Here is a 17,932-nt window from a genome sequence, read left to right as displayed (position 1 = left end):
GAAAAGAAGAAGTGGAAGCTGAGGAGGGAAGAGAAAAAGAGAGAAAGAAAGAAAGAAGAAGAAGAAGAAGAAGAAGAAGGGAGGAGGGGAGGGAACTACGGAACCGGGTCGGCGGGGAGGGCACCGGCCGCTGCTGGCCAGCTAGCGGCCGGCCTCTCACCGGCGGCTTGGTTCCGACGTGCCCGAGCTCAGGTGTGAGCGAGAGAGAGAGAGAGAGAGAGCGAAAGAGAGAGAGAGAGAGGAAGAGAGAGAGAGAGAGATGGAGAGAGAGGGAGAGAAAGGAGCTCACCGAAGCTCGCGGAGGTGGCGGCGGCGACGGCGACGATAGGCCGGCCTCGATGAGAGAGAGAGAGAGAGAGAGAGAGAGAGAGAGAGAGAGAGAGAGAGAAAGAGAGAGATTTAAAGAGAGAGAGGGAAGGCGGTGGGAGGTTGGCGGTGGCTGCGGCGGCACTGGGGCCCGCCGCTGCCAGATGGTCGCAGCCGGTTGGCTGCGGCGACGTGAGGGGGGGTTGCGTGGCACCTCCCCCACGCAGCCCTACTGCATGGGCACGAGGCCGGTCACACGGTGGCCGGCCATGTCGTGCCCATGCAAAGATATTTTTTATTTATTTTTTATTTTTTTTATTTTTTATTTTGGATTGGGTTGTTACACCTACCATTACGAATGCATCTAAGTAGGCCTCCTATGAGCTCTTTTAAAGCTAATATCACAAGTTTCTATCCTAAGAGTAATACCCCGCCACCCGCTAGGGTATCAACATCCATCCAGACCGGGCACCCACATAGTTGATAGAAACCTCGTGAGGATAACTCGCCACAAATGCCCTAGAGAACGGCATGTGTCCGAATGTCTGCTGCGCACACAGACTAACGACTTCAGACGTAAGACCAACAGGATCGCGACTATGTCGAGCGATCAATCATCTCCAGGCACGCCCTAACCCTCGCGCCCACTCGGGTATCCTCACGCTTTCTATCAACTATCCTATTAATCACATTTCATGCTTTCCCATTATAATCCGTTCGAGTAAAATATGATGATTTATTAGATTTTAGAATTTCTACTTAATTTTATAATTGGCTAGATTTTTATTATAAATAAAATATAAATATAGATGAAAACCTAATTATAATTAAATTATATCTTGATTAATTTGGGACTATGTAGTCATTATCTTATTTGTTACAAAATAATAATGTATAATAAATTATTAGAATTATTTAAAATGTATCTCATAAAAATATTGGTATATATAAATTTGATAATTATAATTTACAAATCTATATATTAATCTAATAGAGATATAAATAAATAAAAATGAGTATTACTTATATTTATACCTAATTAATCATTGATTATACAAATTACAATTAATACTAATCTTATTGAAGAATATATTATTATTAAAATATTTAATGTCTAAATAATCTATTTGCATTAATTAAGAAGGAAAAACATAAATAAATAACATCAATTAAATAAATAAATAAATAATTAAAACACTACTATAGTGCTGGGCTCGGCCCAGCACTGTGCAGAAAAGAAGAAGTGGAAGCTGAGGAGGGAAGAGAAAAAGAGAGAAAGAAAGAAAGAAGAAGAAGAAGAAGGGAGGAGGGGAGGGAACTGCGGAACCGGGTCGGCGGGGAGGGCACCGGCCGCTGCTGGCCAGCCAGCGGCCGACCTCTCACCGGCGGCTCGGTTCCGACGTGCCCGAGCTCAGGTGTGAGCGAGAGAGAGAGAGAGAGAGAGAGGAAGAGAGAGAGAGAGAGGAAGAGAGAGAGAGAGAGAGAGAGAGAGAGAGAGAGTGAGAGAGAGAGAGATGGAGAGAGAGGGAGAGAAAGGAGCTCACCGAAGCTCGCGGAGGTGGCGGCGGCGACGGCGACGATAGGCCGGCCTCGATGAGAGAGAGAGAGAGAGAGGTTTAAAGAGAGAGAGACCAAACGAGAGAGAAAGAGAGAGAGATTTAAAGAGAGAAAGGGAAGGCGGTGGGAGGTTGGCGGTCGCTGCGACGGCGCTGGGGCCCGTCGCTGCCAGATGGCCGCAGCCGATTGGCTGCGGCGACGTGAGGGGGGGGTTGCGTGGCACCTCCCCCACGCAGCCCTACTGCATGGGCACGAGGCCGGTCACACTGTGGCCGGCCACGTCGTGCCCATGCAAAGATATTTTTTATTTATTTTATTTTTTATTTTGGATTGGGTTGTTACACCTACCATTACGAATGCATCTAAGTAGGCCTCCTATGAGCTCTTTTAAAGCCAATATCACAAGTTTCTATCCTAAGAGCAATTTTTTGGGCTCCTTTTAGCCCAAGGATGAGGAACCCCATAGTAGGCCCTTATCACTCTGGCCCAAAAGTCATTGCTATTAGATTTTTAGTGTTGACAATTATGTATAAAATAATCTAAGAGCTTTTATTCATGTACAAGAGCATTTATACAATTTTGAAAGTATTCGGATTGAAGAATTTAAAAATCGAGAGAAGAAAAGTCACTACATTTGCATCGCGTTCGAACTCACCCAAATCATGTTCGAACGTAGGTTTAAGCGTTTGTAAATACAGAGAACGCATTCTGGCAGTTTGAACACAAGTTCAAGCGTTCGCAACTATAGAGAACACGTTCTAGCCATTCGAATGTGGGTTCGGGTGTTCGCAAATATAGAAAACACATATTGGTTGTTCAAACGCACTCTCGGGCCATTCAAATGCACTCTCGGGCCATTCAAATGCACCCTGCATACGTTCACAGCGTGTTCACACATATAGAGGAGTGTATTTGCGCGTTCGAACTCATGTGAAAATTAAGTCAGCGCGTTCAAACGCACTTAGGTTGCGTCCGAACACACCTTAGAGAACAAGTAGGCACGTTTGAATGCACTCAGACCGTGTTTGGACGCACCCATATAATATGCAAAATTATGGGTTGGGATGCCCAGACCCTAAGGAGGTTGGTGATTACTCTTAATAAGGAGTTCTTGAGGTTACAATATTTTTCTACCAAAAGGTACGTCTCTTCTACAACACACCAAGCTATCGTCTTAAAGGTTATCTAGATGAAGGATCAATCTCGAGAGTTACTGAGATTAAAGATCAATCATGGGAAGCGGTGAATCGCAGACTCTATCAATTAAAATTGAGGAAAACAAAGTCGTGGAGATCAACGGGTTGTTTTGTAAGTCAGTCTTGTAACTGCTATAAGTTTAGTAATTGGTTTTGATCCGAGTTTGGATCTATAGTTTTTTTTCGTTTGGGTTTTTCTACTTAAAAATCTTAGCGTTCATCTTTGCTTTACTCTTTGGTATTTATTCCGTATATTTACTTAAGCAAATGGTTGAAATTGTTAGGTTTTTATTTGTTGGCAATTGTGTACAAAATATTCTAAGTGTATTCTTTCATGTATATGAGCTTTACACAAGTCTAGAATATCTCTGGTTTGAAGAATTGCAAGGTTATTGGAGAAAAGCTGTTGAGTTCACACCGTGTTCACAAACGCGTTCGAACGCAGTGCGTTCACAAACGAGTTCGAACGCGAAATCTGCGTTCACACAGACAGAGAGCCACGTTCACAAGCACGTTCGAACGCGGGCACTGTGTTCACACAGACAGACAGTCGCGTTCACAAGCGCGTTCGAACGCGGGCACTGCGTTCACACAGACAGAGAGCCGCGTTCACAAACGCGTTCGAACGCGGGTACTCCGTTCACACAGACCGAGAGTAGCGTTCACAAACGCGTTCGAACGCAACCTGAAGAATTCAAGCTGTCGCGTTCGAACGCACTTGGGCCCGTTCAAACGCACCTGAGATTAAGTTAGGCCGTTCGAACGCACTCAGGCCGCGTTCGAACGCACCTATGAAGTTTGCAATTTATTGGATTTTCGTGAGTACGAATATGACTTGGATTTGGCTCTATCTTGGAGATTATATATAAGGATAGTGTTGCCCTAACGTAGGGCAGTTGAAGAAGATTATTCAAGGAGACTTTTTGGAGGCTACATCGGTTCTTCAACAAACAAGGCCATTCGCATCTACAAATCTTAATCTTTCGTCTTAAAGGCTATCTAGACGAAAGATCAATCTCGAGGGCTACTGAGATTGGACTTCAATCACAAGAAGCAGTGAATCGTGGGTTCTAGCGATCAAGACTAAGAGGAACAAAGTCGTTTGGATCGACGGGTTGTTTTGTGAGTCAGTCTTGTAACTGCTACTATCATAGTGATTGGTTTTGATCTGAGTTTGGATCCGTGGTTTTTTCTCGTTTGGGTTTTCCACGTTAAAATCTTGGCGTTCATCTCTACTTTCGTTTTTAATATTTCTTCCGACTTTTACTTAAGCGAACGAGAAATATCATTGCCTAGAGGTTAGATACATACGTGTGTCTAGGGGTTTTTCAGAAATTATTACCCAGGGTTTAGATACATACGCGTGTCTAGGTTTTTTTTCAATTGCCACCATTAAAAATTTTATGGATATTCTTAGCCATTAGAGACACCATTATTGTGCGTAGGTCTTGAATTGCTAAACCACCACCACTCTTATGCTTGATTGGTAACCGTATCGTGGCAAATAAGATTGAGGCCTTTCACAAAGCATTTATTATCACAGAGAAAGTTGCTCAAAATCTTAGCAATCCTATCCGCCACAACAAAAAGGGTTCAAGTGGAGGACATAAGATGTATAGGCATCGAGTTTAGGACAAAGTTAATTAAGATAACTCTTCCAGCCTGCATTAAGCAAGTTCTTTTACAGCCGGTGAACTTTATGTTAATTTTAGTAAGAAAATTCTCATGGTCCCCAATAAGCAATCTGTTGGGGGAAATCTTGTATCCCAAGTACTTGAAGGGAAACGTCTCGGTATGCATGTAAAGATTACTAAATATAGTAGTACGCATGAATGACAGGATTTTATTAGGGTAAAAAATTTTAGACTTATTCATATTGATTCATAAATTGGTAATTCTCTTATAGTTGTCAAACATAGAAATAAGAGCAAAATTAACTTGAGGACAAGCCTTGACGATAAGCAGGAGGTCGTCGACATACATTATGTGCCCGATGGCCACGTCCCCCCTATACAGAGGGGCTCGACACGGCCCAAGGAGCTCTCGTGCTTAAGAAGACCGATGAAAATCTCAAAGATCATAATTAAAAGATAAGTGAGAGACAGTCCCCTTGACGAATCACCCTCTTGCCCTTAAACCAATCCGAAGGGAAGCCGTTAATAAGCATAGGAAATACAAGCCAAGATCCAATTAGTCAGGAAAATTTCATAGCAATCATAGCATTATAAATAGAAGACCAATCCAACCGATCAAAAGCTTTTTCTAAGTCTACGTTAATCATAATATAATCCTTTTTGCAAGTAGCAGAGCTAATGAAGTGAGTAATTTCATGAGCAAGCGCTATATTATTATGAATGTGCCTATCACCCATGAGGGTCGTCTACTCAGAACAAATCATATTTGGCAAAAAGGGTTTGATCCAACCTACTAAGAGCTTAGCAAGGATACGGTAGTTCACATTGTGGAAGGAGATGGGCTTAAAATCTACAATCTTAACTGGGCTATAAGGTTTTGGAATAAAAGCTAAATAAGCTTGCCCCTATAGTAGGAGCAAAAATTCAATATTTTAGAAATGCATCAAAGAGTCCAAAAGGTCAGAACCAACAACATTCCAATAAAACTATCAAGGCCAGAACCATAAGGCCTATCAACTTGGAAACCATCAAGGTCAGACCTTTTGCCATTTGACATAGACCATGAGGCTTTTCTAACCTCTCCAAGGTGAAATAATAATTATTAAATATGGCAAGTTTATAAAAAATAAAATATATTTTTCTATTTTTTTTCCGTAACTTTATATCACATCAAAAATAATTATTATACTTTATTTTAAAATATAAGTGAATATAAAAAATAGTTATTTCTATAATTAAACCTTATTTTAAGAATAAGAAAGAAGAATATCTATTCTGTAATTGACATTATGTAAGCTTAGTGACACACTTGGGTAAAAATTAAATGAGAAATAATATTTTATTTATGTAACAGAGAAAGCATAATTACACACATTTATGTTTCAAAACTTAGACAACAAGGAGTATTGGTGCCTCCCCTCGGTACTTAAATTATGAACCAAAAACGACACAACAAATATTAAAGAATGACTGCTTGCTAGCTATTCCTTTTCCTTCCTGTTTGTACATCCATCACGCTATGCTGCACTCAGTGGGCAATCCTTGAGGGAATCGCTTCACATCGGTGCAGTAGTTGTAGATCATGTAGTTCTTCTGCACCCACCTCATCCTCTCTTGGTTCGTCGAATCCAACTCCTGGTTGAACCAATCCCCACCAGGCGAACTGGTGCTGCTGGTCAGAGCATTGAAGTTTCTATACGATGCCGTGAATGGAGCTTTGCTCCAGTCCGTCTTGATCAGCCCACCCCTCGTAGCCCAGTCATCGGCGTTCCATAGGCTGGAGTAGATCCTCATCGGTTGCTTCTTTGGGAATGCGATGCCTCTGGATTCCAGATTCTTGAAATCTCTGATGGGTATGTTGTCCACCATGAATCTGAAACATTAGAGTACGATCGATGATGAGCATGTCATTCAATATGAGATAACATAAGATTTTAATGTAGTAAGTTAGTGGCTAGTTTCGTGCTCACATGACGTGTCTTGGATTCCAGAGAATGGAGTAGGTGTGGAAGTCCTTGGTGGGATCGAACCAGAGGTGGAACTGCATCTCCCTGTTCCCCTTCCCCTGGGTGAACACATTGGTGTGGAGAGTGTAAGGATCGCCACTAAGGTTCCCAAGGAACTCGAAGTCGATCTCATCATGTGTCGGTCCTTGAGACGATAACTGCAATGAATCATACGATTTCAGAACTATGTATCTATATAACTCAACGTAAGACAAAGCTGTAGGTATAGAGGTGGTGATCAGGACTACTCACATAGTACGCAGTAACAGTGCCAGCGGAGTTTCCAGGGACGAGCTTGAGCTGCATGTCGATCTTGCCAAAGAGGTACTCCTTCTTGGACTGGAAGCCAGAGCCAGAGGTATGGTCAAGGGTGAGAGTAAGGAGTTCGCCATTGTTGAGGATCTTGCCACGGCCGTCACCCCAAGTGATGTCAAAGTCTTGGTAGAAGTTGCCAGCGTGTGCCATCGCGATCAAAGAGATGATGAGCACCAAGAGAGGGACTAGTGAAGCCATTGTCAGGAACTAGTTGTAGTAGAATTGAGTGAGAGAAAGAGGAGGAGAGATGTGGATGGGAATGATGAAGGGTAGAGCAATGGATGGTGGGAATTTATAGGTGACAATGAGATGGTGGATATGATTGGGATGAGCTGGCGACAGGGGAAGGAGGAAAGAGGCGTGTTAGACGCAGCAACGCGGCAAATAAAAAGAAAATAAAAAGAAAATAAAAGTAGCTCTGAGGAGTAGAGGAAGGAAGGAAGAGAGCTGCTTCCATTTGAGACAGAGGAGGAAGTGGGGTTGGGATTCCATTCTGGTCGGTCCGACGGGCCGCCCGATGCACGCCACCTGTCCTGGCACATTGAATCCCATTTTGTCTGTGCTTTTGTTTTGGAATAATGAGCACTCCTCGGTTGACCACATTCAACGCACCTTTTATAGAAACCATATATATATATATAATGAATATATATAATGAATAAGTGTTTGATTGTTAGAGAGTAAAAAAGTAAAATTATATTTAAGAGAAAACTAATTTTTTTTAATTTTTTTTTAAAAAATAAATATGTTATATAAGTAGATTTAGCTAGGTTTACAAAGTAAAATAAAAAAAAAGAGTAATTATATGAAATATAAAAATAGTTTGATTTTTTGGGTATAAATAATAATAAATAAAATAAAATAAAAACTTATTGGTGGGTAGTGACATGGAAGCTTCTTCATTCATTGGGCCAAGTGGGTCTTAGCATTCTGTCTAACTTTTATCATTTATCACGCCTCATTTAACTTTAGTGATGAAAGAAGCGTGCCTTGGTGGAGTCTTCTAGAACTTATTATGGACATAAGCACATCATCTTGTTGTTAGTAAACTAATTGACCAAAATCTTAATTAAGATATGTAGATCTTATAAACAATAATAAAGTCTGAAAAAAAATAAGAAATCAAGATGAATTAATGTGCAAATTTGACTGAACACTCATCTGTATCTCTAAATCTAGTCGAACTAAATTTTTATATCTTCCTCAAAGTTTTAAATTATTACATTCTAAATTATAGATACAAATTAACTTAACTTACGATCCGTTCCACTAGACCCCACTTAGTACTACTTCGAGATATTGATGCAAATGAACGAGTATAGAATGTATGAGTTCTTTATGTTGTAGCTTTGATGATGATATTAATTCGGACAATAATAATTTTTTTCTTTTTTTCTCTCAAGATCATATATTTTTATGTATATATGCTCTCTAAAATCCTCGTGAACAAAATAACATTCAATTTCGTAATATAAGTGATTAAAAAGGACTAGGAAGTCCCAAAATATCTTTCATATATTTAAAAAAAAACTGGGCTCTAATGGGCATTTGAATGGTCACCGATATCCACCCTATGTTCCCACCTATCAATAGGTAATCCAGTTGTGACGGTCTAAGTCTTAGGTCGATAAAGGAAACACCATGGAGCCCAATTAGAGACTGAGATCCTGATCGAGTGGTTAGGACGATCCGCAAACGAGTTCACTTGGCAGCTCGAGTCAGGCATTTTAGATTACTTCCCCAATTTTATAACTTGAGAACAAGGTGGTGGAAGGCTGGAAGCGTGATGGAATGATACTGTTTGGGCTTGACCAAGCCACCTCACATTGGACCAAATGGGATTAAATCTCTATTATCTTCATTTCGCATTTTGCTTATTATATTTGCACTTTAGTCCTTATGTTTTAGTTAATTGCTATTTGGTTAAGTTAAGTTGGGTTAATCGACGGAGTTAGCCCAATTGGCTAGAGACGAATATCCACCTATATAGCATTATGGTGTGCACCGACTTTGGTTGTTGAATTGGAAAAACTATCTCACTCCCTCTCTCAACCCCAACTCCCTCCTCCCATAATTGACTCAACATCGTTGTCCTCTAGCCTCTATCGACCAAATGTTCTCCCTAGTCTCTTCGGGCCGGTGACCTTCTCCCTTTTCTTCCTCTCATTGGTTATCTTATTATCACCATTACCACCCTCGTTACCATCCATAATCCACTTAGTTAAATTTGATAGAAAAACTAACCGTCTTATTTTAGTCATAAGTATGAAGACTGATTTGAGACTTTTTGAAATACTAATGATAAAGTAATTTTGGACATAAGTACTATATGGTAAATTTATTTAATCCTACAAAATTATTGCATTGTAAATTAATAGCTTACAGTCCTCGCAATAAATTACTCATGCCTATGTCTCACTACTCTGAGACATTGATGCAAATGAACAAATAAATGTCTGATATCTTCATGTTGTATCTTTCCTTTTCTCCCATGATCCTAGAATTTTTATGTAGGTCTGCTGGCCAAAATCCTCACCAATGAAATAACATTCATTTTCATAATATAAGTGATTAAATAGGATGAGGAAGCCCCAAAATCTCTTTCAAATATTTTTCAAAAATGGCTTATATTAGGCATTTGAATCATCACCAACATCCACCCCATGTTTCCACTTGTCAATGTTCAAGGCCTGAATTAGACCCGATTAAGTAGCTGGCCCATTTTTACCCTAGCCGATGGAGGACAGCAACCCTGTTCTGTCGATCTAAGTCTTGGGCCAATGAAAAAAACACCATATAGACCGATATACTGATCGAATGGTTGGGATGACTCGCCAACGAGAGTCCACTTGGGAGCTCGAGTGAGACATCTTAGATTACTTCCCCATTTTTCGCAGCTTGAGGATAAGATGGTAGAAGTGTGGTGGAATTATACTGTTTGAGCTTCACCAAGCCACCTTGCATTGGACCATATGGGATTAGATCTCTAATAACTTCATTTCGCATTTTGCTTATTATATTTGCACTTTAGTCATTATGTTTTAGTTAATTGCTATTTGGTTAAGTTAAATTAAGTTGGATTAATTGGTGGGATTAGCCAAACCGACTAGGGACCGGTAGCCACCTATATAGCATTATGGTGTGCATCGACTTTGGTTGTTTGATACGATTCGACCACATGGGTTAAGTTGAGTCAAGTATAGTCGAGTTAAGTTAGTTAGATTTATCTTATTATTTTAAATTTTAAATAAATTGGATAATCCGTATGTGGATCTGATCTGGTAGGACTTTACTCCTATAAATAGAAGTAGTCATGTGTTGATTAGGCAAGTCGTGGATTGAAGATTAAGTTAAGCTATTTCAATATCTCATCTTTATCTTTACTGTAGCTTTTAGATTATCCTTATCTTTCTAAGAATAGATCATAGTCTTAGAACCTCTCAAGCTTTCAAACTCTAGTTATCTTCCTCCACCAACAGCCACCCTACCTTACGGTTGTCCACCACCACCCTTGGCGATCCGCCACCCTTCGACGATCGCCGCAACGTCAGTTTTTTTACTACTCTAACCTATTTGACTTTGCTCTACTATTTTTTAATATCTTTTCATCTAGACATTAAAGTCTCATAAAATCAGAACCATTGGAACCCTAACTCACAATTCTACCACTACTAAAGTATCACAATCTTTTTACATCCAAATCTGACTAGTAACAATGTCGAATTGGAAAAACTATCTCTTGCCTTACTATCTCCCTCCCTCTCTCAACCCTAACTCCCTCGTCCCACAACTGACTTAGTGTCATCGTCCTCTAGCCTCTATCAACCAATTGTTCTCCCTAGTCCCTTAGGACCAAAAAACCTTCTCCCCCTCCTTCCTTTCGTTGGTTACCTTATTATCATCATTACCACCCCCATTGCCATCCATAATCCACCATCATTACCTAGCTAACCGCAACTACCATCATCACCCCACGACTCGATTGTATCGTCATTCTCTACCTAACCTTAGAGTCGGCCAAGAAGATCTAGTTATCGGAGCGTGATCATATAATAAATTTAACTAAACGACACTAAAATAATCAAAATACCTTCATTATGTTTATTAGACAAGATATGTAGTTTTTAAAATAATGCTGCTAAATAACTAAAATAGCTATCATACTTAGTTAAATTTGATAGAAAAACTAACAATCTTAATTTAGTCATAAGTATAAAAACTAATTTGAAACTTTTTGAAGTACTAGTGGTAAAGTAATTTTAGACATAAGCATATGGTGGTAAAATTATTTAATCCTAAAAAATTATTGCATTGTAAATTATAGATACAAGATAGCTTAGAACCCATTCCACTTTTCAATGCCGAATACTAATAGCTGAAGTTCTTCTTGTCTGTTGGGCCTCACAATAAATTACTCATACCCATGTCTTAGTGCTATTTTGAGGCATTGATGCAAATGAACAAATAAATGTATGAGATCTTCATGTTGTAACTTTGGTAATGAAGTTAATTTGGACAATAATAAACTCTTCCCTTTTCTCTCAAGATCCTAGAATTTTTATATAGGTCTGCTCGCCAAAATCCTCACCAATGAAAATATAAATGATCAAAAAGGGCTAGGAAGCCCCAAAATCTCTTTCAAATATTTTTAAAAAAATGGGCTCTATTAGGCATTTGAACGGTCACAAAAAATTGCTCTTGTTTGAATGGATAAGTTAAAATTTTGCTTTCTAGAATCTCAATTCTATAAATATTCAAATGGGTTTAATGATGATCTCCACACTATCTATCTTCTCTACTTATCTATTGTAATGATATTGATATGCCCCATACTCTCTCATCTTCTTGTTATGAATCGAATAACCTTTAAAGTCTTGTTGAGAAAACCAGGTCTTAGAGCAACAATGTTTTATTTATGTAACAGAGATCGATTTATGTTTCAAAACTGAGACAACAAGGAGTATGGGAGGGGCTTCGTAGTAAACAATATGAACCACTTTGGTTCCAGTTTCTTGTTCATCACGCTACGCTGCACTCTGCGGGCAATCCTTGCGGGAATCGCTTCACATCGGTGCAGTAGTTGTAGATCATGTAGCTCTTCTGCACCCACCTCATCCTCGCTTGGCTCGTCGAATCCAACTCCTGGTCGAACCAGTCGCCGCCGGCAGAACCGGCGGTCGTCTTGGTCAGCGGACACCTCGAAGTTCCCGAAGCCCAAATGCAAGCATTTGCATTGAAGTTTCTATACGATGCCGTGAATGGAGCTTTGCTCCAGTCCGTCTTGATCAGCCCACCCCTCGTAGCCCAGTCATCGGCGTTCCATAGGCTGGAGTAGATCCTCATCGCTTGCTTCTTTGGGAATGCAATGCCTCTGGATTCCAGATTCTTGAAATCTCTGATGGGTATGCTGTCCACCATGAAGCTGAAACATTGATGTACGATGAGCATAGCATTCAATACGAGATAAGTAGCACTAATGTAGTTAATAAGGTTGTTTCGTGCTCACATGACATGTCTTGGATTCCAGAGAATGGAGTAGGTGTGGAAGTCCTTGGTGGGATCGAACCAGAGGTGGAACTGCATCTCCCTGTTCCCCTTCCCCTGGGTGAACACATTGGTGTGGAGAGTGTACGGATCGCCACTAAGGTTCCCAAGGAACTCGAAGTCGATCTCATCATGTGTCGGTCCTTGAGACGATAACTGCAACGAATCATACGATTTCAGAACTATGTATCTATATAGCTCAACGTAACACAAAGTTGTAGGTAGATAGAGGTGGTGATCAGGACTACTCACATAGTACGCAGTAACAGTGCCAGCGGAGTTTCCAGGGACGAGCTTGAGCTGCATGTCGATCTTGCCAAAGAGGTACTCCTTCTTGGACTGGAAGCCAGAGCCAGAGGTCTTGTCAAGGGTGAGCGAGAGGAGATCGCCACTGTTGAGGATCTTGCCACGGCCATCACCCCAAGTGATGTCAAAGTCTTGGTAGAGGTTACCAGCACACGCAAAGGCCAAAAAGCAACAAGCTAAGAGAGCAAATGGCAAGACCATGGTAGCATTAGAAGAGGAAGATGCCATCTAATACAAAAAGTAGAGTACTAGTAGTAGCAGACGTGATGAGTGGAAGCATTAGATAACGGGTAGTATATATTTATATACATAGGGAGTGATGGAAGGAGATATGGACGAAGGAAGAGGACCATTCACTGATTGCTATGAGTTGTCTACAGATTGGAGAGAAAAATTAAATAGTAGGTTGACGCGCTAATGGCAAGCAGGAAGATGAGGACGAAGGTTATAATTTCCTTATAGGTTCCAGCTAAGGCCGGTCGCGTCGAGCTTAATGCCATCAGCCGTGTGGTCTCCACCATTACTGTAGCTAGATATTTCTTTCTTTCTTTCTTTCCTTCCTCCTTTTGTTGTAAAGTGAAGTTTGTAGATAGATATAAAATAGTTGGATTCTAGCTATGGTAGTTCATGGAGCAGCAATAAGGAAGTTTGAAGTTTCTAAAAGATTGCAGCACTCTTATGATTGTTCATTAGGTCCCATTTGGTCGCCAGTTAAAGAGAAAATTTAGTTAGTGTTTAGTTGTAGATTGCACCTCTAATTTAGAGATAAGAGTGTTTAGTTGTTGTAAGCTATAAATGAGATCGGTTGTGGAAGGAGATAGGTGAGTAGTGGGAAGGAGGAGAAAGGATTTTTGACATGAAATGTGAAGTTAAATCATTGGGTAAATTTTATAATAAGTGATTAAGTTTGAAATATAGTGTTAAATTTTAAGATCTAACCAAACCATAAAATTTATAACATAGACAGACTGGTATTCAATGTAAAAAAGTGGGACCCCAAATAGAAGAATTATTTCAAAATAAGTAGCCGTTATGTTCTGAATTGGAGAAGAATTGGGGAAGTTCACTAGTTGACATCAAAATCATGGATGGTGCTCTACAAATGAGAAGCAAAACAAAACAAAACAAGAGTACTTGCTATTACAAATGGAGTAAAGAATCAAAGAATGGGTTCTAGTTCTATTCGTTGCTGGATTCTCTTTTAAGCAATAGAGCACTCGGCTGGCAATCCCTGAGGGAAGCGTTTGGCATCACTGCAGTAGTTATAGATCATGTAGTTGCTCTGCACCCACTTCATCCTCTCTTGGCTCGTCGAATCCAACTGCTGGTTGAACCAACCAGCATCAGGCGAACTAGTGCTGGTTTTAGCATTGAAATCTCTATAGGATGCAGTGAATGGGGCTTTGCTCCAGTCCGTCTTGATCAGCCCACCCCTCGTAGCCCAGTCCTCTGCATTCCATAGGCTGGAGTAGATCCTCATCGGTTGGTTCTTTGGAAATGCGATTCCTCTGGATTCCAGATTCTTGAAATCTCTGATGGGTATGTTGTCCACCATGAAGCTGAAACATATAAAGATTCATTCAGCATACATAGTAAAATTTCAATATCATTAGATAAGAATGCATTATATTATATTAATACTCACATGACATGTTGTGGATTCCAGAGGATGGAGTAAGTGTGGAAGTCCATGGTGGGATCAAACCAGAGGTGGAACTGCATCTCTCTGTTCCCCTTCCCCTGGGTGAACACATTGGTGTGGAGAGTGTAAGGATCACCGCTAAGGTTCCCAAGGAACTCGAAATCGATCTCATCATGGGTTGCTCCTTGCGAGGATAACTGCAACGAATCATACTATCTATTAGTCCATTAATCTTTCAACAGAGTTGGTAAGGTAGAAATGCTAGTAGGACTGACTACTCACATAGTATGCAGTGACAGTGCCAGCAGAGTTTCCTGGTACAAGCTTGAGTTGCATGTCGATCTTGCCAAAGAGGTACTCCTTCTTTGATTGGAAGCCAGAGCCAGACGTCTTGTCAAGGGAGAGGGAGAGGAGATCGCCATTGTTGAGAATCTTGCCACGGCCATCACCCCAGGTGATGTCGAAGTCTTGGTAGAAATTGCCAGCAGAGGCAATGGCGAAAAGGGACGAACAAGCTAAGAGAGCAAATGGCAGTAGAGCCATGAGAGCATTGGAAGAGGAAGCCATGTTGAAGTGGTGGAGAATGCAATGAGGAGGAGGTAGTGATGTTGTAGAGAGTATGGAGGGTGGTGGGTTTATATAGGAGGTGATGGAATGGGATGCGAAGTAGGAAGGAAGTGGGATGCTTCACTCTTTTGTACTATTATAATGCTTATGAGTTGTCAACAGAGAGAAGGCAGCTGTAGTGCTGTGAAAAGAAGCAAAAAAGACTTTCTAATGGAGGTGTTTGGAATCTGGCCAGCTACAAGCTCTATCTATTGTCGCATGAGGTTTAGGGTGGATTAGTCGTGCTTATCTTAAAGAGATTACTACTATGGCCAATTGGAGTAGGTTTACAAGTGGGATATGATATTAGAAATCTAATCTCATGTTTGATTAATTATCTTGGATAAGGATTATAACCAATTAACATAAATCTCTACATATAAAAGGAATTTTATATATAGAAAATTACAGCCAACAAAATAATAAAATTACTGCTAACTATGGAAGGGATCTTTAATTTATCAATTTGAAATTAGTGCCCTATTTCACCATTTGATATATCAAATGCATCGGCTTTCTTATCCAATCCTTAATTTAATAGCATGACCTCTTTTCTTGTTTGACTTTGAAGAACATCTTGTACTAATCCCTTCATTACATATGGATGTGTCTCCAATGGTGACTAAACAATTCATTCACGGTGTTTAGAAAAATCTATTAGTTTTGATTTGTAAAAATTAGAGGCTAGTTGAAGATTAGCTCGAATCATGAAAATAGTTCTATTTGTTGTATATTACTAACATTTTGGATTTATATTCTGGCATTCAAACAACGTTATCTCCGTTAGAATGAGATGGAGGCGTTTGATGACGTTCAGACCGTCGAAAATTAGAGATGTTGGAATGGGCCAGCATTCGAACAGGTTTCCAAAGAAGCATGGGCGTTTAAACAAACCATTGATCGATTTGGGTTTCAACGGAGCACGAGTGTTCAAACGTCGTCAATCTCTTCGAACAATTATTGATTTCTTGTCTCGATGTTATGTCTTTAAATGTTTTTTGTTGGGTTTTAGGACAAAATGTGAGATAAGGTTTTGCATGAAGAGTCTCGATGTTATGTCTTTAAATGTTTTTTGTTGGGTTTTAGGACAAAATGTGAGATAAGGTTTTGCATGAAGAGCGGGGGCTCTCTGAGAGAGAGCACTCCTTTATTGTATTTGGGAGAGATTGGAGACTCGAAAACATTGTATTTATTACCGGACAACGTAAATTTCGTATCTCATTCTCTTTATTTATTATTTATATATATATATTTGGAGTTCCTATTAATATTTAAATTTATTCTTATTTATTGCTATTCCTATTGAATTGCATCATGGGTGATTCGGTGATCACTTTGCTACCCCCCACCATACGAATTATTGCACGACGCTGGTAGTGTTTAAATGAAATGTGGTCCCAGAATTATCGAATTTTTAATGGAGTTATTAGTTTGCAGGATTCACAGAACCTATCCTATTAATTACAGCGTTTAAGTCCTTCACCAATTCTCTTCTCTATCCCGTGGATAGTATGCGTAATTATCCTTCTTCCCTTTCTTTGCATGGGAAGCTCGCTCAAGGATAATAGATAAGTCTCCCAACCAAACAGTTTTATAACGTTAAGAATGCGGAAACTATGACCATGGATTATGTTATAGAAGTGTGACAAAGTGGGGAATATATTTATTCTACTGTACACCATCATATATTCTGGACTAAAGAATAAATAAAAACAAATGGCTAGCTGCTTTCATTCTCTTCTTCATGCCACGGAACACTCTGCCGGTATGCCCTGAGGGAAGCGTTTCACGTCGTTGCAGTAGTTGTAGATCATGAAGTTCTTCTGCACCCATCTCATCCTCTCCTGGCTCGTCGAATCCAACTCCTGGAAGAACCAATCCCCACCTGGCGAAGTAGCGCTCGTTTTAGCGTTGAAGTTTCTATAGGATGCCGTGAATGGGGCTTTGCTCCAGTCCGTCTTGATCAGCCCACCCCTCGTAGCCCAGTCATCGGCGTTCCATAGGCTGGAGTAGATCCTCATCGCTTGCTTCTTTGGGAATGCGATGCCTCTGGATTCCAGATTCTTGAAATCTCTGATGGGTATGTTGTCCACCATGAAGCTGAAACATTAGAGTACGATCGATGATGAGCATAGCATTCAATATGAGATAACATAAGATTTTAATGTAGTAAGTTAGTGGCTAGTTTCGCTCACATGACATGTCTTGGATTCCAGAGAATGGAGTAGGTGTGGAAGTCCTTGGTGGGATCGAACCAGAGGTGGAACTGCATCTCCCTGTTCCCCTTCCCCTGGGTGAACACATTGGTGTGGAGAGTGTATGGATCGCCACTAAGGTTCCCAAGGAACTCGAAGTCGATCTCATCATGTGTTGGTCCTTGAGAAGATAACTGCAATGAATCATACGATTTCAGAACCATATATATATATATATATAACTCAACAAAGACAAAGTTGTAGGTAGAGGATCAGACTGCTTACATAGTATGCTGTAACAGTGCCAGCAGAGTTTCCTTGTACAAGCTTGATCTGCATGTCGATCTTGCCAAAGAGGTACTCCTTCTTGGACTGGAAGCCAGAGCCAGAGGTTTTGTCAAGGGTGAGAGAGAGGAGCTGGCCATTGTTTAGTATCTTGCCACGGCCAGCGCCCCAAGTGATGTCAAAGTCCTGGAAGAAACTGCCAGCAGAGGCAATGGCCAAAAGGGAACAAGCTACTAAGAGAGCAAATGGTAAGACCTTGGATGCCATGGGTTACTTTTTAAGTAGACTAATTACTCTTTGAGAGGTATGGGAGAGAGTGGCGTTGGAGATACCTTTAGGT

General features: G+C 40.4%; 4 protein-coding genes across 4 annotated transcripts; all 4 read right to left on the bottom strand.

Moving 5' to 3' along the window:
• Positions 1–6,007: 6,007 nt before the first annotated feature.
• LOC140760614 (xyloglucan endotransglucosylase protein 1-like) lies at positions 6,008–7,291 on the bottom strand. The gene is made up of 3 exons (XM_073097642.1): positions 6,952–7,291; positions 6,664–6,857; positions 6,008–6,566 (listed from the first exon to the last, which is right to left on the bottom strand). Exons 1-3 carry the CDS (start codon positions 7,210–7,212, stop codon positions 6,206–6,208), a joined length of 816 nt encoding a protein of 271 aa, XP_072953743.1. The 5' UTR covers positions 7,213–7,291; the 3' UTR covers positions 6,008–6,205.
• A 4,616-nt stretch (positions 7,292–11,907) lies between these two features.
• On the bottom strand, positions 11,908–13,192 carry LOC140760096 (probable xyloglucan endotransglucosylase/hydrolase protein 23). The gene is made up of 3 exons (XM_073096904.1): positions 12,811–13,192; positions 12,521–12,714; positions 11,908–12,436 (listed from the first exon to the last, which is right to left on the bottom strand). The coding sequence occupies exons 1-3, from the start codon at positions 13,090–13,092 to the stop codon at positions 12,034–12,036; spliced, it is 879 nt and encodes a 292-aa protein (XP_072953005.1). The 5' UTR covers positions 13,093–13,192; the 3' UTR covers positions 11,908–12,033.
• Positions 13,193–13,873: 681 nt separating this feature from the next.
• Positions 13,874–15,123, bottom strand: LOC140760097 (xyloglucan endotransglucosylase protein 1-like). The gene is made up of 3 exons (XM_073096905.1): positions 14,789–15,123; positions 14,510–14,703; positions 13,874–14,423 (listed from the first exon to the last, which is right to left on the bottom strand). Exons 1-3 carry the CDS (start codon positions 15,071–15,073, stop codon positions 14,066–14,068), a joined length of 837 nt encoding a protein of 278 aa, XP_072953006.1. The 5' UTR covers positions 15,074–15,123; the 3' UTR covers positions 13,874–14,065.
• Positions 15,124–16,718: 1,595 nt separating this feature from the next.
• Positions 16,719–17,932, bottom strand: LOC140760600 (xyloglucan endotransglucosylase protein 1-like). Its single transcript, XM_073097624.1, has 3 exons — positions 17,593–17,932; positions 17,308–17,501; positions 16,719–17,212 (listed from the first exon to the last, which is right to left on the bottom strand). Exons 1-3 carry the CDS (start codon positions 17,857–17,859, stop codon positions 16,855–16,857), a joined length of 819 nt encoding a protein of 272 aa, XP_072953725.1. The 5' UTR covers positions 17,860–17,932; the 3' UTR covers positions 16,719–16,854.

Source organism: Typha angustifolia, chromosome 5 (assembly GCF_048772165.1).
Source record: "Typha angustifolia cultivar Huaian chromosome 5, ASM4877216v1, whole genome shotgun sequence".
Classification (NCBI taxonomy): domain Eukaryota; kingdom Viridiplantae; phylum Streptophyta; class Magnoliopsida; order Poales; family Typhaceae; genus Typha; species Typha angustifolia.
The sequence above is the reverse complement of the archived record's forward strand: the minus strand, read 5'-3'. Positions and strand labels throughout refer to the sequence as shown.